The sequence below is a fragment of the Ictidomys tridecemlineatus genome, chromosome 1 (assembly GCF_052094955.1).
Source record: "Ictidomys tridecemlineatus isolate mIctTri1 chromosome 1, mIctTri1.hap1, whole genome shotgun sequence".
Classification (NCBI taxonomy): Eukaryota; Metazoa; Chordata; class Mammalia; order Rodentia; family Sciuridae; genus Ictidomys; species Ictidomys tridecemlineatus.
The window spans coordinates 128,123,860-128,148,151 of record NC_135477.1 but is presented as its reverse complement, the minus strand read 5'-3'; the positions used below and the strand labels follow the sequence as shown (position 1 = coordinate 128,148,151).

Below are 24,292 nucleotides of genomic sequence, written 5' to 3'. Positions count from 1 at the left end.
GAAATAAATAACTAGAAATGCTTTGGAAACTTTTCCATTTCTCCCTCAAATTCATTTTTTTTTTTAAGCACATGAGTCTTTATTTAAAGAAACATGGCAACTATAATATCAAGGAAAAAAAAGGAACCACATTTTTGTACAGAAACATATAGCCTTTTTGACTATACAGTTTAGTTGTATTTTAATAACAAAAAAAGCACACAAGACACACTCTTCAACAGATTTACTCAAACAGCATTGCTCGAGAAGAAAAAGGCACAGATTTAAGGGGATGACGGTGATTATTAAGAATATAGTAAATGGGGGCTCAGTCAAAAAATGACACTTTAATGAACTAAGTCAGGAAACAAAAGAACAAAATGAACTCTCAAATTATCTGCCTTCATTAAAGTAAATTTTTAAATTAAATTGTATAAACATATGATATAAAGTTGGTACTTTAGGAAGTGTCTGTATATTTCTGCTATTTACAAATCTTTGTATACAATTTCAATGTTCGTTATACATTTCCTATAAACCAAACTGAGCCAGGGCCTCCAACCTCCATGCCCCATGACCCCGTGAAGCATTCTGGCAACTGGATGACCCTAGCTGCTTTCTGTCAGAATAGTTGGAAAGGAGGAAGAACCAATCAAATGTAGTCATCTTCAACTGGTTCTCCATTAACATCACAATAGTGGATAAAAATTGCCACTACTCGCTGAAACACACCCTTCTTCATCTGCCGCATCTCTGAGATTTCTTCCCCTATTGTTTCCATACAGATGTCTGCAGATAGCTGTCCTTTCCGTCGAGGAGCATAGATAGTACCTGGAAATGAAAGAAAGAGAGAGAGAGAGAAGGGAAGACACATACAATAAACAGAATCAGAATCATTTAGAAAGTCAATTTGATATGCTGGTCCAGAAAATATTCCTACACATGACAACATAACATAATGATGTATGAAGAGTTCATGGAATGAGTCCTTATCGCTTTAGTTTTATACCATGTTTGATGCCTGAGAAGATATGCTTGAAACCCCCTGGTCAACTAATGACACACCAGACAGGTAGGTCATATACATGTATGTGTAGTTCATAAAACTTAATTCCCCTATAAAATAGTTCTTTAAAAAATGTAGCTACAAATGAATATACAAGTGCCTTAATACCTGGGAACTCTATTAAAAGCTTCTCTCTAAATTTCTGTACCTAAATTATCATAGTTCCCATGTGCCATGCAACAAGGAGCTCATAAGTTGTAGGAGAACAATTCTGTAACAGTATTGTTGATAAATACTTCAATGAAGAGTAACAAGACTATAAATATTTAGGTAATTTGCTGGGGATGGAGCTCAGTGCTATAGTGTATGCACCATATGTATGTACAAGGTCCTGGGTTCAACCAGAACAACAACAAAATTAAAAATTTATATAATACAAAGAAATCTAATAGGAATCTTCCCTGTCACATATACATAGTGAGTCTGTTGAGCATCTACAATGTACAAATTCAGAGTTATTTTTTGGAGATGAGGGATAAAATATTTATATGGAAAACCATTTAAAAGTTTCCCTGTTCTTTTTCAAACAAAATATTAACTATTTAGTAGGATATACCCAAACTACACAATGCAAATCAAGTCAGGTCATAATTACTTTCTTCATCATCTTCAAAATCATATCGGGCAAAGCTGTTGGGCTCTGCTGCCCTCAGTGATCTTAGCCAAGGGAAGTCAGAAATCATGGAATATGGAGCTCCGTCCACAACACCTAAAATTAGAAGACAGAGGCAAAAGTGTTATTGGTATGGAAGTGCTGATAAGGTTAAACTCTGTACTTTCCTTAAGTAGCATTTTAATACAAAACAGAGACTGAGACAGGTGTCTTCAAGTCACTTCTAACTCTCAAATCACATTAAATTTTCACTACTTTCTGTTTTTCATCATTACTCTGATTGTTCTAGATAGCAAAGACTTATACAGGCAGAGCAATATTTATTTGGTTCCTGCTTCTTGCAGGTATTCAGAGATTCCCATTCATATTTTCCCCAAGTCATGTCCTTCCATCCAGCTCACAGCTATTTAGCTTTCTAATCATTGGTAAATACATTACCCTCTAAAGTATAGATTTCTCTCCCCCAAGGGTATTTGGGGTATTTCTTTAAGTCTTCTTCACTTCGAGTGGCTTCAGGGAAGAATTCATATTTAATGAGCTCCCTAGAGGAAACAGGTAAAATTAAACAAAAATTGGAAAACTGAAAATGTTAGGGTGTTGTGTGGAAAGAAGCCATCAAAATGTTCTAGGCCAGATTCTACAAACATCTCAGACAAAATATTGACTCTAATAGCACTCAAACTAGAGAATGTTAAGTCTAATCAGGTCAAAGTTAACTTTTTTACTATTTTCAAAGCCCTGCTGGTTTTCTTTCAAAACCATTCTTTAAGGAAATACTTTGAGTATAGAGAATGCTTAATATATTTATATAGCAAATACATAGAAAGTCTAATTTTCTGATAATGTAAAATAGCAGTCTTATTATTTTCTTCAACTTGATCTCTTTTGCATGTCCCATAACCAAAGAAATAGTCAAACATACAATTAGTCTGTTCTTGTATAACTTTAAGTTTGAAAATAAAAAGCTACATATATACATGCACGCTCTTTAGTTTTAAGTTCTCATTTTCCTCAGTTTTTCACAAATGTTAATTTCATAACATGCTTGCCTGTAAAGCTCAGATGGAATGATTTAAAAGGAGGAATAATTGAGATTTGCTTCAGGGACCCTCCACTATGAGAAATGACTGAAAAGGCTTTTCAGAGTCAGAGTTACTTACTGATTGATGTTTGCTATAGTGTCCATCCAGCTGCGAATGCGCACTTTGTTCCGTACATTGGGAGGGTTACTGAATTCATGAATAATACAGATGTGATAGGGATAGGGACCACTAAACAGCTTCTGCTCCAAAGTTAGTGTGTCCACCTGTGGGAGATTCATAAAGAGGTCTTGGACCAAGAAAGAAGGTCTTAGGGATCTATGTCCCAGTGCTTGAATGAGTTTCCTTGGGTCCTCTCAGTATCAAAATCTTCGGCTGATTTGAAAATCAAATAGTCATACGTGAATTTGAACACAACCTGCTACAATGGGGGGCAAGTCTCTGATCAGCAGACTCATGGATTTATCTCTCACTGTTATGTAAGTACCCGGAAAGCCAGAGAATCCTGATTTGGGTAACTGATCTCAATCAACCCAGAAGTCACTACTGAGAAAGGCTTTTACAGGTTTTAGTACTGACTATATCTGAATGCATAGAACCACACACCCATTTGACCTAAATCACAAGTCTTCTTAAGGATAGAACACACTTCTCCACCTTGTAGCCTCAGTTTACACTGTATACTTCTCATGGAACACCCTCTTATCAATCTCTAATATGAAATCCCACCTGGCCATCTCAGTGGTACACAGGTTTATTTCCTTTTTGGGAAGGAAGTGTTCTCTGGATTTTACAGCATACAGCAAATTTTTAATACTAAGTCACTCAAATATTTATTTGTTGAATTGATTGTTCTGGGCTCTAGCTCTCACACTGATCCCAAGGGTTCTCAACTGTTTTTTTTTTTTTTTTAACTCTCTTTTGGCATCAAGCACAATCTCATACAAAAATTTGCTTTTAATAACAATAAAAATAATAAATGTAGCTATCACATTATTGCTTATCATATACAAGCAACTGTTACAATATATCACATATATTAGCTGAAATATAACAATAACTCTAGGTATGTTCTTGTATTTTAATTTTACAAATTAAGAAATTAAGACACAGAAGTTAAGAAATCTGCTATAGGTCAGAAAGCCAGAATATAAATCGGGCAGTTTGAACTCTGATTCTATGCTCTTAGTCGTAGGTAACTATTAATAAGTATACAAACTTGTTGAATGACAATGTCCCTATATAACTTGCTAAAAACTTTATAAAAATCTAGTAGAGAAGCATTAATGAAGGATTAGCAAAGACAGTCTAGATTGGTTAAAAGAACTCTGCAGAATCTCAAGAACCATTACTGTGGGTTGAGCAAATGAATAAATGCTGAGTCCAAAAGGTTGAAGATAAAATAAATAAATGTCAACCACAATGCATGTATCATTAGAAAGGAGCATAGCTTGTTACCTGCTGCATTGGGCGGAGGTATATGATACGGTTTCTCTCAGGAGGCATCCTTAGTATCTGGTCTAATACCTGATCCATATTCAGTTTCTTGCATTGTGCATAGTCAAATCGGTTTACAATTGGTGCATTTTCAACTTTTAAATGTTTCAGTACCCTGCACCTGGTAGCTACAAAATGAAAACAATGACAATTTCTATAAGTAATTTGTACAAACATATAGCATCTTTGGAGGACTGGCCTAGATATTATTAGCAGATGATGTTGCAGTTCTAAACATCTTTAACATGAGTCAAGTATTATGATAGAGTACAAATAACAGTTAACAAAAGGATTTGAAAGTTCACTGTGTTCAGTTCAAAAGAAGCTGGTTGCCCTCATGCTACTAGAGGCAATGTTAAAGTGCCTTTTTCTTCTATGAATTTACTGTCAAATAAACCAAGTACTAAAAAATGACTTGCCCACACAGGAATCATTAAGAAAATATTTATTGGATAGAATGAATTATAACTATTAATTTATACAATCTTGTGGTAAATGGTCAAATAAATCTGGAATTAGCACATCTTATCTTACATTCACTCACAGGTAAGAGCAAAGCTGGTTTTAATTCCATCACAAGTACAGAAACAGAACCTTGGGTCAAGGGAAGAAAAGGCCCAGAAATACCTGAGTAGTTTAGTCTAAGGCTTGTAGTACAATACGGTAACCATCAGCTATCAGGAACTATTTAAATTTAAATAAGCTAAAATATGATTAAATTAAACTACAATTCTTTAAGCATGAGCTCAAGTGTTCAACAGCCACATGTGCTAGTGTTTATCACATTAAACATTTTGGACACAGAACATTACAAAAAGTACTATTGAAAATGCTGGTCTAAAACATGATTAAGCAGTGTTCCTGTTTGTAATGTGTAACTTGAGGTAATAGAAAAAAATAACTGTGATATAATAAATGCACTTAACTATACTAGTACATCAACTTAAGAAAGTATCATCTTTCTTTTTTGTGTTTGTGTGTGTGTATGGTGCTGGGAATCAAACTCTGGGGCTTGCACATGCTAAGCAAGCACTCTACCCTTGTAGATATATCCCCAGCCATATATCCTTTATTAAATCACAAATTTCGGCCTGATCCAACTCAAGAGACAGTATTAAATGAAACAGATTATGAAACCAGAAGATTGATTTGCCTGATGTTTTTAACATTCCATAAATACAGGTGTAAGATACCTGACACAAATATCATATTCCCCTGTAAGTCTTCCCTGTAACTAACTTTGCTATTTAAACATGGAGCCAGTGCCCTGCCTTTTAGGCTCATTTTCTCCTCTGTGATGTGATGCAAAGAATGGGAACTGGTGTTGAAGACTGGGAGGATAGAGAAAGAGGACTAGATGGTGATAAAGATCAAATGGTTCTGTAATAAAACCAAACATGGTTAAGGTTAATCTCACCTGTCACTAATTTAGCAAGTAACTAAAGACTGAGCTATTTATCTAACATCTTCTGTCCCATGATAAGCTGAACTAAACAACTTGCTTAAAGGGGCAAAAGGCTGAGGATGAGGCCATGTGACTCATTAACAGGTTAGAGAAGACTCAAGAGTCAAGTGCAGAAGTGGAAATCAACCAGATTCTCAGAAACTTTCTTATTCCTTTTAGAGGAATGCTTAGATAAGCTCAGAGTTGGAGCGTAAAATTCTGACAGAATGGCTCAAAAGAATCTTGTTGTATGATAGCTGAGATTTTTGAAGAGCTCACGTTTTCTATTTTAATAAGAAATTAAAACAGTGATTTATTAGATGTTTTAGGACCAACAAACTCTTTGGTTGGGTTAGAGAAAAGTACTACCTCTTCAGAGTGAACACAGAGCCTAGGGTCCCCAGGGTCTGGAGTCTTATAGAATGCAAGGGAGAGGTAGTGTATGAATCTCCTTTCTGGGATTCACCTCATTTCTGACAAAATGTTTACTAAGCATCTTTTCATGGAATTTGTTTACTATCAATATTGTCAGAGACATACAAAGAAAAGCCAATGTGTTTTGTAATACTTATATAACACAGATTAATATTTACTAGGTGTTTACTAGGGGTCAGATCCCGTACCATGATATGTATAGATACGTAACCACGCACACACACATATGCCCGATACATCAGTTACTACATTTAACTTTCATGAATGCTTCACGAGTTAAGCATAACTGTGCACATTTTATAGACTAAGCAAAATGGACACAGAATATATAACTTGCCCAAGGCAAGGCGAGGAAAAAGTCAGATATGCTTAATTTTACATGTATGGATATCAAAAATATAATTTTGAGTGAAAAGGAAAAAATAAACAGACTATGTACCTAAAATTTTAAAAGCTCACAAAAAGCAACATCTTATATTTGAGACAGACATTATAAATAAGTAAAGACATGAAAAGTATACAGGAAGAACACATAAAATACCTGAGCATAGAGGATGGAATAGAGGTAGTTGCAACAAGACACAAATGTGGCTGATAGGAAAAGTGGCTTGGGTTAAATACACTGTGTCATGAATTATGACTGAGGACAAGACTGATGATCTCAGTCAATGCAGAACTGGTAAGCTCTCTTCAAAAACATTTACACATAAGACATATGAAAGAACATAGCAAAAGATGGCTGAGTTAGGATTCAAACTAACGTGGATCTGACTCTAGCACCCACCCATGCTTTCAATCCACTCTTTGAGATCAGGAAGCAATTATCTTTCAGAGGAGATGCTATTTACCAAATGAACCAAGTTTTGGCACATGGATCCTTATTATGAACAAATTATTTGAGAACCAAAGGAAAAAAAAAGGACAAAATTAAAGGTAATCCGACATTAAAAGAACAAATAATGTACTAATGTTATTGTAGTATTTATGAATTCTTAATTCTTTAAAGTCATTCATGATGGTCTTATACTATATAATCAAATACATACCATGGATGAACATCATCTTGGGACAGTCTTTCAGTACTAGATCTGTGATTCCACAATTGGTCATAGTGACTCCAACAAGATTTTTGGATTTCAAAATAAGAACCTACAATGATAAAAAAAAACATAAGTTACATTTAAGTGGATTTTTCTGTTCTTTTTATTTTTAGAGCTTAAATGTTTCATGGGTATAACCGAGAAGTAGCTATTACTAATTTTTTTCTTTGAGGTAAAGAAACTAAGGATTTCAGTTTCTTTGCACTACTCAAGAACTGGGCTGGATTATGAAAGGTAAGTGAAGGCTTTTTGTTTACCTGCACATGGTCATCCTCAATCACAGGATCACTGGTACTGGTGGACTTATCTGCTGTCCGCTTCCGTTTCATGGCCTGACGTGGCTTTGTTTTGGTAACCTCTAGAAAAGGCAAAAAAAAAAAAAAAAAAACCCAAATATTAGCTTTGCTTTTTTTTCCTTCAACAGAGAACATTCAAATGCATATGTACAAACTCCATCAAGGCAAGTCCCAAATATCAATTTGTTTCCCAATGGAATACAATTAGATTAGTATGTCTAAGGGACTGCTGTAAATTAGTAGCACCCTCCAGTATCTCAAACATATCTACATCAAACTTAAAAGAGTTTTCCATACTTGGGCCACTCCAACAATATAATCAACATCCCCAATCTACGGTCTCTCTGACTCACCCCATCCTAAGTACTTCGATGGATTAACTTACAACTTATGACTTTCCTTCTAAAGAAATTCAAATTACTGCTCAGTAATGGTGGCACATACCTGTAACCCAGTGACTTGGGAGGCTGAGGTAGGAGGATCACAAGTTTTGAGGACAGCCTCAGCAATTTAGTGAGGCCTAAGCAACTTAGAGAGACTCTTTCTTAAAATAAAAAATAAAAAGAGCTGGTGATATAGCTCAGTGGAAAGTGCCCCTGGGTTCAATCCCCAGTATCAAAAATAAAATAACATTTGAAAAAAAACTTCAAGTTACTGACTGCTGTTTAGTGAATATGTTTTAATGCCTGACATTGGCGGGTTGTGGGGGTGGGGATATGTTAGTTATCTCCATATCCTTGTTCTCTCTCATTGCCAATGTCTCTGAAGCCATTAATCACTCTAGCTCCCTTTGCCCAGAACATCTTTTCTGAATTTATCTTTTGAAATACTACCCATCCCTGAAAGGTTCAGCTCAACTGCCACTTGCTAAAAATTATCCTGGAACCCCAAACATGGTATACTATTCTGTAGTTCCCCACATACTTGTTTTGTTTCCAAATTTAAAGTAAAAGATCCTTGAAGCACTATCTTATTTCATCTTTGCTTTAATGTCAGCCATCAGCAATTAGCTAACGTGAACATTTCCTGAATGACATGGCACTTGAATGAATGAACACATCACAGGTGCATAACAGTAAATATTTACTAACCACTTACTATGTGTCAGGCACTGTTCTAAAAGTTTTACTTGTATTAACTCATTTAATCCTTAAAGCAGTCCCCTGAATTAGATTTATTATTCTCCTCATTTAATATATGAGGAAGCTAGACATGGAAAGGTAAAATGGCTTGTCAATATACGAAGTGAGAACCAGGAGGCAAACTTGGGCAATCTGCCATCAGTCGCTATGCTAGAAAACTTGCAATCTTTTTTCATTTTCCAGTATGTACTAAAACATTACAATTATAAATGAAAATATTCCAGTCTTATTAAAACTTGTTTTCTCAAACTTAAAACCACTTATATTCTATTTAAGGAAAAGATATGATTGTATTCATTTTTAAATCATACTGTTGCAAAGTATATACTGAATGAAGTATGGTTGACTTTTATAAACAAACCCCATCATTCATCCCACTTAGATACAATGGTTAGGTGATAAACACTCCCCTATAAACTCAAACCAAAGATTACAAAGAAAGAGAGAAAAGTGAGAGGCAAATACTGACAATTCCCAAAGGTTTGGGATTAGACAAAAATCTAGAGATCTAGTCCAGGTGGTATTTTACAAACTAGAACCCTTTTCTACATCCTCTGGAGTTTTTGTAAAATTCTTCTATGCAAAAACAATTGGCAGGAGCTGCTTTGGTTGAAGGCAAAAAGGAGTTCTACTGATCACACTTTTCTCAAGGACACTGAAAAAATATGATTTCTACCCTTATTAAGTTCACAACTATTCACTGAGCCCCATATCATGTGAAATACATGGTGCTAGAAGCTAGGAATATAGTAGACAAGTAGACACTGTCCCTGCACTCAAAAGGTCAGGCAACTGCAAAGACAGGTAATAAAACACAGAATTAAATATAGTGTGGTTCATATTAGTGTCAAAGATGCTACAGAAACTGATCTTGGGGTGTCAGGAAAGAGTTTAGTATTTATGAGAACTATATTAATCCTAAGTGCTATTCTCTGAATACCAAACTAAATATTTTGGTGATACCTATTTTATAAATTATTATATGCAGATAAAAAGACTTGTTTAAGAATATCAGTTTGGGATGATGAAAAAGTTCAGCTGGATGGTGGTGACAGCTATACAAAATGAATGCCACTGAACTGCACACTTACAAGTCTCTATTCCCCAAATTAGAAATCACACAAATTGGAAATCACGCTTCTAACCTGACTTCAACACTCTACAAGGTCACAAATCAAAAATCAAAGAACTCAAATGTTATTTTTGAACTGATTAAACAATTCCCAAGAATCAAATGTCTTCCTGTATTAGAGTTCTATCCTTAAAACTGTTAAGGAAGAATGGCTTTTAATAGATATCAAAAACATGCTAGATTAAAAATAATTTATAAACCATTCAGGAAACTTGCTCCTTCCAAAAGAAACCTGAGTAATAATATTAATATCAGTGCTTTGACATTTCTCCAGAAAATGTATTATTGAAAGTAAACATACATGTGTATGGTATTTAAAAATTATTAAGAAATAATTTACCTAGTAAAACACATAGACATAAAGAGTCTACTCAAATTGAAAAACAAAACAAAAACAAAGCAAAGAATGTCAACAGTAAAAAGCATAACACAAATGAAATTTTCTTTCTTAATCCAGGGAGTTATTTAACCTAAAAAAAAAAAAAAAACTTTAGTCATGAAACAAGTCAGAACAAAATGGTAAAGGGTATAAGGAAAACACAAAGCAAAAAATTAAAACATGAAAATCCCAATAGTTAATAAAATAACCATCAAAAAAGCCGTCTGTTGAGGGCTGGAGTGGTGGCTCAGTGGCAGAGCACTTGCCTAGCACATGTGAGGCACTGGGTTCAATCCTTAGCACAGCATTAAAAGAAACAAATAAAATAAAGATATGCTATTCATCTACAACTACAATAAATAAATAAAAACAACAACAAAAAACCCTATAGAACTTTAGCATTATTTCCTAAAAGGGAGGATTCAGTGCTATAAAAATGATAAATTTTCTTTTCAGTTGTCAATTTAATGCAATTCTGAACTGACTAAACTAAAGAAGTAAAATAAAATAAATGAATAAAAGAATGAGAAGATGTGAACATTTGTCTGAAAAAAGTATGGAAGCTCTTTTGTGGCATAAAGGTAAAAAAAAGGAAAACAGGTAGATTTGACTTTCAAATATGAAAAACAAAAGTAACAAAAGGTCTCATAATGAAGAGTTACTTGTTTAAGAATATCAGTTTGGTATGATGCAAAAGTTCAGCTGGATGGTGGTGACAGCTGTACAACATTAATGCTATTGAACTGCACGCCTCAAAATGGTAAATTATTTTTGTTATGTATACTTTACCACAATTTAAACAAAGGTATCATAAGACATTTAAAATTCAAGCAGGGAGAATTATTTTCACCATATGACAGAGCTAGTGTTTGCAAAGCATAATGAGAACTCAGAACTCATGTATTTTAATATGATTTACAAATAATTAAGGTCTCATATCTATCTTACTGAAAGCTTATTTTTCTTAGTTTAACTCCACACAATCCAACTAGCTCTAATTAGTATGTAAAAAGCACTGACCCTGCCTATGATGGAGGGCTGATTTTAAAACAGAGGGACACTTGGATAAAATAATTCTCTGATAGGTATTAATAACAAAGTAAAGGAGGATACTTAGTAAAACAGAATTGTGATTAAGAAACATGCTTACTTTTGCTCAATCCAATGTCTTGGTATATATATTATAACTATTAATGAAATTAAACATATACGTGCTTTGAGTATACCTTCACCCAAGTAATTCCCAGCAAAACTACTTACTTACCTGCTTAACTCCTGGCAAATATAACTGGAAACAAAACTAGATTTCAGAAAAAAAAAATACCAAATACTGCAGAGGTAGGTCCTTTTAAGGGGTCTACCCAGGAAGCTGCCCTGAGCTCAGTGTTTCCACAACCCTGGCAACTTTTGGCCAAGGTATAACATTTTCTAAGACCTCCCTAAGTGTGGGAGCAGAGTTTTATCTACTGGGGCTTAGACATCAGAAGCAATATTGGATTTAGGGCAAATACAAAGTTACATATATTTTTTAAAGCTGAACTATTTTGAGATTTCTGGGTTGAATATTTTATAAAATGTTTTATACCCCCACCCTCTAAAACATTCCTGAAAATTAGTTTAAAATCTGTATGATTAACAGAACCCCCAAACAGAATTTAATTTGCCAAATTGGCTTTTTGTGAGGATACTTATGAACAAGAGTATGCCTTTCTCCAGCCCTACCCTGCAGTTGCTAATCCTGGGAGCATTGTCATACCTGACTCAGATACCAGCGGTACATGGGACAGTCTGCTCCTGGCCCTGGTTAGGGGCCTCCGAGGGTAGTCTTCATTAGACTGCACGTCACAGCTCTCAGGCTGGGAGCTCCCCCTCCTGTCCTCACCTGTAGCCCCAGAGCCACTCACATTAGTCCTCTCATCATGTGCTGGGCCTGAAGACCCCCCTTGTGGCAGAGTCCTAAAGGAAAAGGCGGATCTCGTACCATCCGGGCCATTCACAACACAGGCTCGGCTGGTTGAAGGACGTTCCTCATCAGAACACCTGCTAGTTCTCCTTTGGGATTCCTGGGGCCTGTGACAGCAGCATCTGGGGCAGACAGAACTCTCTGCATCTCCCTCCTCCATGGCCTCAGAGTCCTCTGACCCACCGGGGGAGCAGACACACTGCCTGGACACATCCACTTCTGTAGGGCTAGGCTCGGAAGAGCCGCCGCTGTTCACCGTCCTTACAAAGTCGGGGCTTTGAGAAGCAGTGTTGTGAGAGCTGGAGTTTCCCACTGTGCTGGCGGTGGTGCTGCTGCAGCTGGGATAAACATCCTTGTTTTTTTTCTTTTCAGGAATATCCCTAGCTGCTTTCATATCGGCTTTGATCTGCTCACTGGTGACCTGACAGCCTTTCTCACAGCTGCTTTCCTCGAGGGGAAACTGCTTCGACTGGCCCATCTGATGGGAGTTGTACCTCTTTCGAAGTGGAGTCTTGCCTTTTCCACTTACTGCTTACAGAAAAAGAAGAATGGCCCGAGGAAAAGAAAAGATTTCAGTACAAATTCTGGACAAAAGGCAAGAGTAAATTTGGAACAGGAAACAATGTACACTAGTTTTCCTAAAGTATAACTGTGATCACATCATTGAACTACTGTAAAATCTCTATGACTTCCTCATGCCTACCTTGTATATTATTTAGCTCAGCCTTCAAGACTTGCCATGATATGATTCCAAATTGTTTTTTCATTTAGTCTCCTCTATCTGTATTTTACACTCCAGCCCCAACCTTTTCTCTCAGTATACCTCTGCTTCACTTAGTATACCTCAGGGCCTTTCTTTTTCCCAATTCATCCGACTGGGACCTCTATACAATCTCTTCTACATCTGCTCCCCAAAAAGCTACTGTAGCATATGCCTGGCAATACTGTTATCTATGTTTTTGACCTGATCTTTGACTAGATTAGAGGTTCCATAAAGACAAAGAGACCATGAGTTATTCATCTCTGTACCCTGAATGGTGCCTAATGCTATAGCTGGTAAGGCTCAATAAATACAGAAAGGAATTAACAAATAAGGTTTTGTTTGATCAATGGAAACTATAGTTGCTACTTTTAGAAAACAAACTCTAGGAAACATTAGGTTAGTAAGCTGGTCACATTATTTTGCCTAAATTTTAATTTCCATAAAGGCTCTTTTCAACCACAATATTGTTATCTGAATTTCTTTATAAAAGGCATAAACTAAAAATTGAACAGTCAGTGAATAGTTAGTAAATTATTTAAAATCCAAAATAACTAAGCTTTCCATACACAGATGTGTACACATATTTTAGGTGCAGAGTTAAATGTATAACATTTAAACATATTAAGGAGTGAGGAGGGCACCTTATGAAAAGTAGACAATTAGAACAACAACAATAATAACAAATACCCTTTGTGACGGGCATGTGGCATATGCCTATAATCCCAGCAACGTGGAAGGCTGAGATAGGAGGATTGCAAGTTTGAGACGAGCCTCAACTACTTAGCAAAACTCTAAGCAATTTAATGAGACCCTGTCTCAAAATTAAAAATGAAAAGGGCTGGGGATGTGGCTCAGTGTTTGAGTGCTCCTGGATTCAATTCTCAGTATTAAAAATAAGAAACAAACCACCCTCTGCTAAAAGTGGTGAGCATATAGTTCTGAGAAATGAAAGGGAAGGCAAGACAAAGAAATAATAAACCTAAAAGTTATTTAAAGGGAGGCAAGGGATTATTAAAACAAACTTTAGAGCTCCTTGAAGCACTAAACTAGCCACCAACATTCACCAAGTACAAGTGGACAGAGTATTAGCTGGGGAGCTTTGGATGACTCAGGAGCTAACCCTTAAATGGGACACAGGCCTCCTGGCAATTCCTGATAACTTTGATGCCATAAACTACCTAAAACCTCCACAGGATTCTTACTTCTTCTCTTCCTTGAGCCCTCATCATCAATTTCTGCTGTGCTGCACTTGCTCACAATAGCACTGCCCAGATTCACCTCTTAGTTGGCCTATTGCCTTTCTTGCTTCCTACCACAATTCATAAAAACTATGTTAAATACACCACAAGCTGTGGTACGGACAAATTCAAAGACCAATTGGTCAGTTATGATGATGACTCTCACTGACAGGTCAGAGTAAGACATCACCTCTCACCTGACAATTCCCTGGGCTGCAACTGCTCTCCAGTTTTTTCTTCACGATCAGAGTAACGCCGAGGTCCGCTCTTAGGAATCCAAACTTCTTGGAGTTCTAGACTGTCCTCCTCATCATCACTCTCTGAATCATGAACAGTAATTGGGGTTGGTTTAACTACACGCTGAAGACCACTGGGTCCTAAAACAAAAATCACAGGACTAACAGTTACTCTTTGCCTAAAAAAAAAACTCACACAAAGTATTGTTTCTAGGGATCATTGTCACAGATGTCATTTTTGCTCTGTGGAGCCTCACTTGTCACTCACTTTAGTGGACCTTACCTATACCCCTAGATGAGGTACCATGAGGGGTGTTTTAACTCTAAAGCACTATGTATGTATTAAATACGACTAGTATGTCAATAAACCTTACATATTCCTAATGGAAAATTAAAATAGAAGATAATATGGCCCTTACCCTAGGATCCTAACTATTCCAAAAAGTAGAATAAATTATCATAAAAATAATCAAAATAAGTTATAATCATTTAAAAAATAGGCTACATATTTTCCCAGGTTTGTAAATGTATAAGTCAAGGCAAAGCAAGCAAAGATAAATCTCAAACATATATGGGATCAGTGAGCAATTCTCTGCATTCTTTAATTGACTACAGGTCTGTCTTAAAGGCTAGATGAATATTACATTTTGGTTATGAATCCGTGTATTCATGTAAAAAACGCCTTGTTTGATAGTACAGCCATTAAATCTTTAGCTCTTCTGACCCAATTTTCTCTGACAAGTGACAAATATTATTAAGTAAGCTTCAAGAAATTTTATCTTCTTCCTGTTATAATGTACAATTCCTGGCACAAAGTCAGCACTCGATGAGTATTTGTTGAATAAATGACTGCATCTGTAAGACACTTAAAACAAGTGTCTTTCCAATTCAAAGACAAAGTAACTTTCCAATAGATTAGTAGTAAGAACATGAGTTCTAATCTCATTTGTCACACTGACTCAGTAGTGTTGAGCATATCACTCAAACTTTTGAAACACCATCAGATTCTCCAATTATAATATGAAGGTTGGTATTAGGTAATCTTTAAAGGGCTATGAATCTAAGGCTGCCATCAGTCACCCACTAACAGAGAGAAGATTTTGATCTATTTACTAAGCCAGGTCAAACTCATGTCTGCTCTTCTTCCCCACTGAAATGAGGAGAGTATAAACAAAAAATTTAACCAGGTTGTTTGTTTTCCCATTAACTATCCAAGTGATTTTTTTTTAATACACATGTACACACATAATGAGTGCAACTACACATATTTTTTGCTGTAATTAAAGTTAATAAAAAAAATATTTGGTAAGAGATACACACATGCAGTGAGGAGGATGCCAAAGTTATAGGCCTCCATCACAAAATAATAATACACTAGAAGCTGTAAGGGCAGAAAACAACCATTCTTGGAGTTTCTTGTTCTTCATTACAATCTAGGCTCCAGGTTTCAGGATGACAGGTGAAGAGTCATATGATTGATTACCTGCTTGCTCCTCATCGACATCTACAGGGATGACTGCCTGATTGTGAGCAGGTGTATCATTTCCACTCTCAGCCACCACCTCTCCATCTTCTTGCACCATGTCTTCCATCTCATTCAATGCTTAAATAAAAATAAAGAGAGTCAAAATAAATGCCAAAAGGAACATAAAAAAAGCACAATGGTAGGCAAAACTGTGGCAGCTGTGAAGACTCAACAGTGTCATTGATCATTAGTCCACTCTAGAAAAAGAGCCTATAACTATGCTTTAATATAGACATATTAACAAAAAGTTCCAATAATTTATAGAAGAGGAAATCATAGACGAGAAAAGATCACTTGGTGAAGGAAGTACACCACTGGAAATTGAAAGTAGGGAGAAAGTGGCACAGTTAAAAAGAAAGTACCAATGTTGCTCCCAGAAGATGTTACCAAGTATAGCTGTTTGATCTGTCCCTTCTAAGCCATTTGCTTGAAGATGGTGGAAGCCAGCTATTAGAAGACCTATGATCACCTTATAAGCAACGAGTCTCATGGTATCTGCCAGCTATATCAGGATATACTGTGCAGGAAAGCTCAAATTGTACCTTTCTCTTCCTCCTTTTTAGAGGTTAAGTTATCATTTATTGACTAATATGTAATGAGGATTATTAATATACTAAGTACCTTTTTAAACATTTTAACATCATTTAAATGGTTGATGTGCTTCAAAGTCTTCAATATTATTCTCACTGGCAATCAACAAATAAGAACATGTGATTTTATTCTCCTTATTCTACAGTGTAAATTTCATGAAAATTTCAGACATCATTTATTATACCTTCTTAAGGTAAAAATGATTCTTTCCAAAGGACAGTAAATAAAATGGCACTTGGCTTCATCAGCTTTTTACAAAATTAAATCCTAACCTTTTCAGTCAATATTCCAGACACTCTATCTAGTCCCTTCTTCCCAAGCACTTGATTGATCTCAATTTGAGTCAGGATAATACCAGTGCTAATCCTTCATATTTAATATGTGATTTCAAAATAAAAGGTACCCTGAACTCTGTACTGAAAAAAAAAAAAAACCTATGGCCTTGTAACTTCCCAGTGTAAATGCCCAATACATACCCTCTAAACACAATTGGGTTTACAGGATTGGGTAGTTCTGCATTTTATCTGATGTAATAGCTTCCAAGAATGGGCTATGCTGTCAAAAGTTTGGATCTTTATGTGTACCTTGCCTAATGACATTTGGAACAAAAAGACAATATCTGACTTCACATCCTCTTCTCTCATCACTAGTACCTGCTGGTTCTGCACTTTTGTTATCTTTTTTTTTTTTTTCCCTCTATATTTTGTTATCTTTTGGGGTGAGTGCCAGGGGAGAGATTTAACCCCAAGTTTGAAATGTCTAAGAGAACTCATGTGGAAAAAAGAAAATATGAAAGTAGACACAGCTGCATTTAGTTAATATAGAAAGGTCAAGCCTGGAAATGAACATGTAAAATTTAACAGCAAAAAGTTGGCACAAATGCCATGAATCTAAGAGAAAACATGTAAAGGAAAAAAAAGAGAGATCAAAGGGCTGGGGATGTGGTTCAGTGGTAGAGTGCTCACCTAGCATGCATGAGGCACTGGGTTAGATGCTCAGCACCACATAAAAATAAAATAAATACATGTGTCCACCTAAAACTGAAAAATAAATATTAAAAAAAAAAAAGATCAAGGTCAAGAGTGTAATAGAAAAGGTGGTGCAAACAAAGGAAAGACATGTCAAATCAAGTAGGGTAAAATCATAAAAATAGTTCCAAAGCTGCCAAGAGACAAAAGCATCTCAAGGTAGAAGTAGGCAACAATGTGCAATACTGCTCAGATGCCAAACAAAATAAAAGTAGAGAAATGACCACCAGATTTGATAAAACAGTAGTGGTGACTCTGATAAGAGCCAAAACAGTTCTATAGAGAAAATGTAAAGAGAAATAAATGGTTTAAGACAATGCCTATCGGTGAGTCTTTGGTCAGGACCAGTATATTCACAGTTTGCCTTCATTACATAAGCAGTTACCTAACATTAGGGAATCCTGTATCTCATTAATTATTGGGTCTACCACAGTTTACAAAGATGTCTAGAAAAAATTCCTTTTTGAATTCTTATGGGTCAACTGGGAAACAGAAATAGCTGTTAAGGAAATAATCTCACTCCATGCTCACTCACCAATAGAGGGGCAAGATGGAGCCTGTTAACACATGGGTTGGAATGCAACAGATGTTCAGTAAATATTTAAAAAGTGGACAGAGTATTACATAATTGAAACCCAATAAGTCTTTATTAGCTAAACTACTTAATTTGCTAGGTGGTAGTGACCACTTATTGACTAAAGGTATGTGAAAGATGCCAATTTATCTAGCACACATTATTTTTTTGAGTTCTCAGAATATCCAAAAATATCTTCTACATTTATGCTAAATGTACTTATCCATTGGTCAGGGAGATATTAAAGAGAGGCTCCTTTGCCTAAATATTGAAAGTTTTATCTTAGTTAAACCAAGCATAAAATGCTATCAGTATATCCTAACCCCTATGGCACCAACCAGTCATTCCCATTCTGTTAGTATTCTCTTAGATTCTGCAGATAGGGCCAGATTTGAAAACAGATAAATAGAAAAAATTCAACCTCCACCACCCATCTTCCTTATTAGCTAGCTCCCCTCCATGTGGAAAGTGACAAATTAAAACAGGGGATAAAAGGGAAAGGGATGGAGTCAAAGGAAAAATCATTTCTATCTGAAGCTCACAAAAGATCTGGGTTACCGTCGGCTGCAAACTGCTGCTCCCCTGGCTGCAGATCTTGCCGAAAATCATTCTCCTCATCGGAGTCATCTGGGTGATGGTGATTATTGTCATGGATGTTGGCATTGTTGTTTTGGGCATTATTATCATTGTCATTATTGGAGTTCTGGTTGCTAACAAGGGCTGAGGAAACCCCAATTCCTGTGCCTGCACTCAGACCAACTCGAGCACAGCCCTAAGGCAAAACCAAACCACATGTTTATCAATTTGGGTTAATATACAACACTTCACTTCTAATATGCCTTCATTTCATCTTTATGTAAGTACTATCATTTAGATAGCATTCATTTATGAAATGCTTTCACATATGCATTTAAGGCTCACAACACTTCAAACAAGATAAAGCATTCCTAGACTGATTGAAAGGACAAGGTACACAATGGGACATTTGTACTATAGCCTAGGAGCAGAGCAGTTAAGTGGTAGAGCATTCTGACTTCAAATCTTGAGTTTCCCTCACTGTACTGCACTGTTTCAATAGCAGAACTGTAACCATTAGTAACTGACAGGGGAGAACAGAATTTGTTGGAGGATTATGTTTGTATTACTGTGAAAAGTATAGAGTTCTGTTAAGCAGTTTTAAAATAACAACTGAGCAACTTCAGATTTCCCAGGATATGAAACTTAATAGAAGAGATAGCAGCAAAGTAAAACATTTCCAAAATAAGTTCTTAATCCTTTAGACTTTGCATTCTTGATTTAATCTCCCAACAAATACCTCTAAGTAATAAAACCTATCTTAGCCTAAATTTCTAGCCTCTCTTTACCTTTAGTTCATACAACTGATAGAAATAGCTTACACTGATTTTTTTTCTTTCCTTACTCCAGACACACTTAATATTCAATGAGAAGAACAGTAATAGGCCATACATTATAATAAATTTTATGCCTTCTTTGAGGCTGACAGTGAAAAGTAACAACAGAAGGTCATTTTATTAAAAAGGTTTAAAAGAAAAATTCACAAGTTATTCTATTTTTTTTCCTTGAGTATTAAAATAAATACACAAAAACTCTTAACTTAAAAGATGCTTATTTGGGGGCTGAGGTTATGGCTCAGTGGTAGAGCACTGCCTAGTATGTGTGAGGCACAGGGCTCGATTAACAACCAAAAGAAAAAATAGGGGCTGGGGATGTGGCTCAAGCGGTAGCGCGCTCGCCTGGCATGTGTGCGGCCCGGGTTCGATCCTCAGCACCACATACCAACAAAGATGTTGTGTCCACCGAAAACTAAAAAATAAAATATTAAAAATTTTCTCTCTCTCTCTCTCTCCTCTCACTCTCTCTTTAAAAAAAAAACAAACAAACAAAATAAAAAATATTTTAAAAAAGGTGCTTACTTTGGGTGGTTCACGAAACATTTGGTCTAGTGAAATAAATTCCAGGCTAGGCAACAATTCAATAAATTGGCCAAAGGAGTCCAGCTTCAAAGCATGGCACCGGACAAGGTTGATATCAACCAGTCGAGTCCATCTTGAGTGGTCTGTTGAAGAAATGACAGGACAAGAGAGAATTTAAGCAACTTTTCCCATTATTGATGAATTTTGTGAGAGGTCACAAAGACTTTCAAATTCTTTTCCAACTTTTCCCTTATTTCATGATCCCTAAAATACGAGAACTCTATTATCATGATGTTCCTGCACCTAATTCTGTTTTGAGAACTTGATGGCCTGGTAAGTATTAACTTGAAGCCAAGTCAACCCCAATTTAATTGTGACCCACTTAACAATCTACATGCATTTCAATGATAGGACACTAAAGGACACTAAATAAGGAAATCATGGCACATTTGTTTAACAGAATATCATGCAGCTATTTCTAAAGACTGAAAAAGAGCTGAATATGCTTCTTCATATGGATAGCTCTCTGAATTATACTTAATGCAAAAAATAAGGTAGAGGACAATGTATACATAGTAAGATCCTTTTGTATACATAAGTCATTTTCTAAAACTTTACACATTTAGGCTGTAATATGTACAAACTAACTTGCCCAGAAGCATATATAAGAAACTGTTGATGATGGTTACCTTGAGAAGAGGTGACTTTTCATTTTGTACCTTTCTGTACTGTTTGAAATTTATCAAGTGCATATATTACTTTTATTTTTAAGTGTTAACAGAAGTTCTGAGTGATGGGATTATAGGCCATTTTTTTTGTTTTGTTTTCTTCTTTATACTCTTCTGTATTTAAGAAAACAAACAAACCAAAAACCCAATAAATGTTATTTTTTTAAAGTGATCTATACTTGCTATATCCTAAAGTTCATATTCCCAATAACTTCTTGGTCCAGCTGGGCCATTGACAGAATTTAACTTCTGGCAGGTGCATACAGGTTGTTCTAGTGAACACTCTCCGAAGAGGCCACCCCAAAACAGGCTTGACAGTAGCTTTGTGAGAAGACACAGATCCCTGCATGGTGACTGACTCCACAGAAGAGGAGGAGGCTTTTTTCTAAGTGTCAGTGAGGTACTTTGTTTGCTTAAAGTTGATTTCACAAGAAAAACTTTCTCTAGCTCTAAAATTATTTAAAGGTTTGTGAATTTAGGTATTTAAGAAGGGCATCTAAAATAACAAGTAGTAGCATACTTTCAGAAAGGAAAATGAATTCCTGCCATCAGAAATAAATATATGGAAAAGTCACTCTTTTGCAGACAGGGGAGCAGAGGTCTGAAATAAGAATAGGATTTCTACACAACAAAAAATTTTACCTCAGGTTGATGATGTCACCTCATTATAGTTTTTAGCTATACACACCACACCTACTTTGTCCTATCAAATGATGTGCCATTTTGAAAGTAATTTAGAGAAAAAAACTTTAACATCCTAGGTTATCATTTGTAACTTTACTTTTATGTGTGTCAACCAAAGAAGTACATTTAAAGATTAGGTAACTTGAATTTATAACCTGAACAGTGCAAATTTCAAGGAAAAGAACTTAGAAAGTTTAAAGAAGCATTGAATATATTTCCAACTCAATTATCAAAGGTTCCCAGATCTTGAATATACAATTCATATAAATTTCTTACATTAGGAATATAATCATAAAGAGAACAAAGTCACATATTATTTCACTTATCAATATAGCATTTCTAAGCCTACAGTACCTGAGATCCAATTGAATGGGTTATGTAGATGAGGGCAATTGTAAATTGCCAGATACTTGATACAGGAAAACACTTCATTGACTGCCTTCATCCCTATATCAGTGATGATGCCAGGATTTTCTACCACATCAGCCAAACCATATTTCACCAAATCTGCATTAGCCATTCTGCCTAGAGAGAGAGAAATTTCAGAGAAAGTTAAAATTCTTGGAAATATCATGGATTGCTGCTAGTTTTGTATCTCAGCCTTCAGTGTGACTGGTCTCCATCATTCTGTTTCATACTTTCATCATCAGGTTTGGGTTCAGGTATAACTTTAAATTAGCTATTCTGAGCATATGGTAGCCTTTCTTATACGAAACAAGAATTTAGATTTTACAATTCAAGGGTAGGTAGTTAAAAAAAAATCTTAAATTGTTTAGAAGACAAACAGAGCAAAAATTCTTAAAGTACAACTGTATTGGTTCATACCATTGTGAAGTTTTGGTTTTATTGTAACAAGGGAAATAAAGTCCTAAAACTGAAATTCCCTCAAATTGTAAGAATTATGTTTGTGGAGTGTGGTGAATACATGTGTTGAGAAGGAAAAACTCTTGAGAATTTGGTTTCAGTTTAAGAGCCCACAGCATTGTTAGTAAATATCTACATATTCCCTAAAGTGGACTTCTAACTCAGGAACACATTGCTAGGTTCTAGTTACTATGGTCTGAGTCACAAACAAGCAGGGGTGGGTGTAAATAAAAAGGATTCTCCATCCTAGATCATACCACTTGTAATCACACCTCATGCCTTGCCTTTTTATCACCATTTCTTCCATCTGCCTTCCTTTCACTCTCTAAGATGGTTCACATGACTTGAGAGCTCCTTGAAGGACAAATGGGACTGTTTACTTAGTTCAGTTATATCTTCAGTGTTCAACACTGTGCTGCGGATCTAAGAGCTGAATAAATGCTTCCCCCAGTCCTTATGGTCAACTGACTCTCAGCCCAAAGAAAACTCTTGCAGTGGTGAAGCCACTTCAAGTATTAAAAAACGGTTTATACCTTTTGCTTGGAATATGCTTTACTCCAAATTCTTCCTATTTTGCTTTCATACAGTTTATATTCTCTCCTACTAGTGGCCAACTTTGGTATCTGCTGGCATTTCTTAAAGATTTCACCTTAATCCATTCTTTGTAATTTAGTCAAACATTAACCTCCTCATAAGGATCTTATTCCTGCCCTTTAGACTTGAAATAAAATTTACCTTTTTCCTTAAGATGGCATAAATCTTGAACAGACACTGTTCCCAAGTAGTATGTACATAAATGCTACAGCCTAACAAGACAAATCCATGTCACGCCTTCAGTCCTTTACCATTACCACCCTCTCTTACTCATGAGTTTTCCTGCTTACTACAATTCCTCCAAACCCTAATAATACCATCTGCAATTCATTTATGTTTTTTCCTCTTTCTACAGCTCAAAAGAACAGCTAAAAGTAAAAGCTACACTTACTAAATATGGCCTAGGCGGCAGATTGTTGTAAACGTATATACCGTTTTTTTTTCATTAATTTCTCAGAGCTACTCTTATCTCCCATTTTAAAAATGAAAAAAAAAAACATGGATTTAAGTAACTTGATGAGGTCCCATGATTAATAACTGGCAGGTCCTAATTCCATCTGTCTTCTAGCCCTAGGACTCAAGAAAATGTTCCTTCTTAAGTATTTACTGAGTTTTACATCCTTAACATCTTCATATGGAGCTCTGAGTTAATAAACCCATGTAAACAAAGAACCTTCTCTACTATTCATCTTTGGGTCAATGATTTTTCTCCCACACTATCATCAGGATCTCAACCCATGTCAGCAAGTCACCTATCCCAGCCATTTCTCTTTATTACTGATACACAGCATTCCATTTTCTTGTCATTCATACATGTTAGGAGAGATAGGTGAGATTTTTAGATTTTTGTCAGAGACAGTGGCTCAGGGTTTACAGAGGCTACAATGTCCTGCACCCCTTGAAGAGATGTTTCAAAAAATTATTGAGAAGGGGAAGATGAAGTAAATGAGAATGGGTGAGCTCTGACCTCTTCTCCAGTAACTATCTGAAACAGAGAACCTTAGGCATTCTTTGGTAGAACAGAAGTCAGCAGGTACATGGAAGAAAGAACTGAACTGTAGTGAGGAAGAAGAAAATGGCTTATAAAAAGGTTAACACTAAGAGACTGCTAAATATGAAAGAGATTATAAAATAAGTCATATTGAAAAGCATTAGATAATGGTAGACAAGCAGGTAAAGTGTTTTCATGCTATTAAAAATTTGTGATTAGGGGGAAAGAAACACTACAGGGAAACAACTGATTATCTGGATATTAAATATGTACCTATCTCCTGAAGCCCACACACATACCACTCAAAGATAACCCTTCAGGAGACCTACAGGGGGCCACCCTGAGGGTATAAAATTTTTCAAGTTTTGAGCTTTTGAAAAAACAGAAAACAAATTTTACAGAATTATTAATGCCTAAGTTAATTTGTAAGTTACTTCACAGATACTGTGAAAATAT

The 24,292-nt window shown here is 35.8% G+C and overlaps 1 protein-coding gene across 7 annotated transcripts in view; it reads right to left on the bottom strand.

Annotated features, from left to right (window-relative positions):
• Positions 1–208: 208 nt before the first annotated feature.
• Positions 209–24,292, bottom strand: part of Fbxo38 (F-box protein 38) — a 50,559-nt gene continuing 26,475 nt past the window's right edge. For 5 of the 7 annotated variants that reach the window (XM_005324192.5, XM_078047413.1, XM_078047419.1 and 2 more), the window contains 13 exons: positions 21,742–21,912; positions 19,976–20,118; positions 18,600–18,813; positions 15,807–15,926; positions 14,285–14,464; positions 11,880–12,614; positions 7,432–7,532; positions 7,121–7,223; positions 4,157–4,323; positions 2,819–2,964; positions 2,097–2,200; positions 1,641–1,754; positions 209–810 (listed from right to left, as the gene is read on the bottom strand). In XM_005324192.5, coding sequence (XP_005324249.1) covers positions 632–810; positions 1,641–1,754; positions 2,097–2,200; positions 2,819–2,964; positions 4,157–4,323; positions 7,121–7,223; positions 7,432–7,532; positions 11,880–12,614; positions 14,285–14,464; positions 15,807–15,926; positions 18,600–18,813; positions 19,976–20,118; positions 21,742–21,912 — 2,477 coding nt within the window. In that variant the 3' untranslated portion in view covers positions 209–631. The remainder of the gene's footprint in view (positions 811–1,640; positions 1,755–2,096; positions 2,201–2,818; positions 2,965–4,156; positions 4,324–7,120; positions 7,224–7,431; positions 7,533–11,879; positions 12,615–14,284; positions 14,465–15,806; positions 15,927–18,599; positions 18,814–19,975; positions 20,119–21,741; positions 21,913–24,292) is intronic. The other 2 variants (XM_005324193.3, XM_021725695.3) reach the window with 2 other exon arrangements.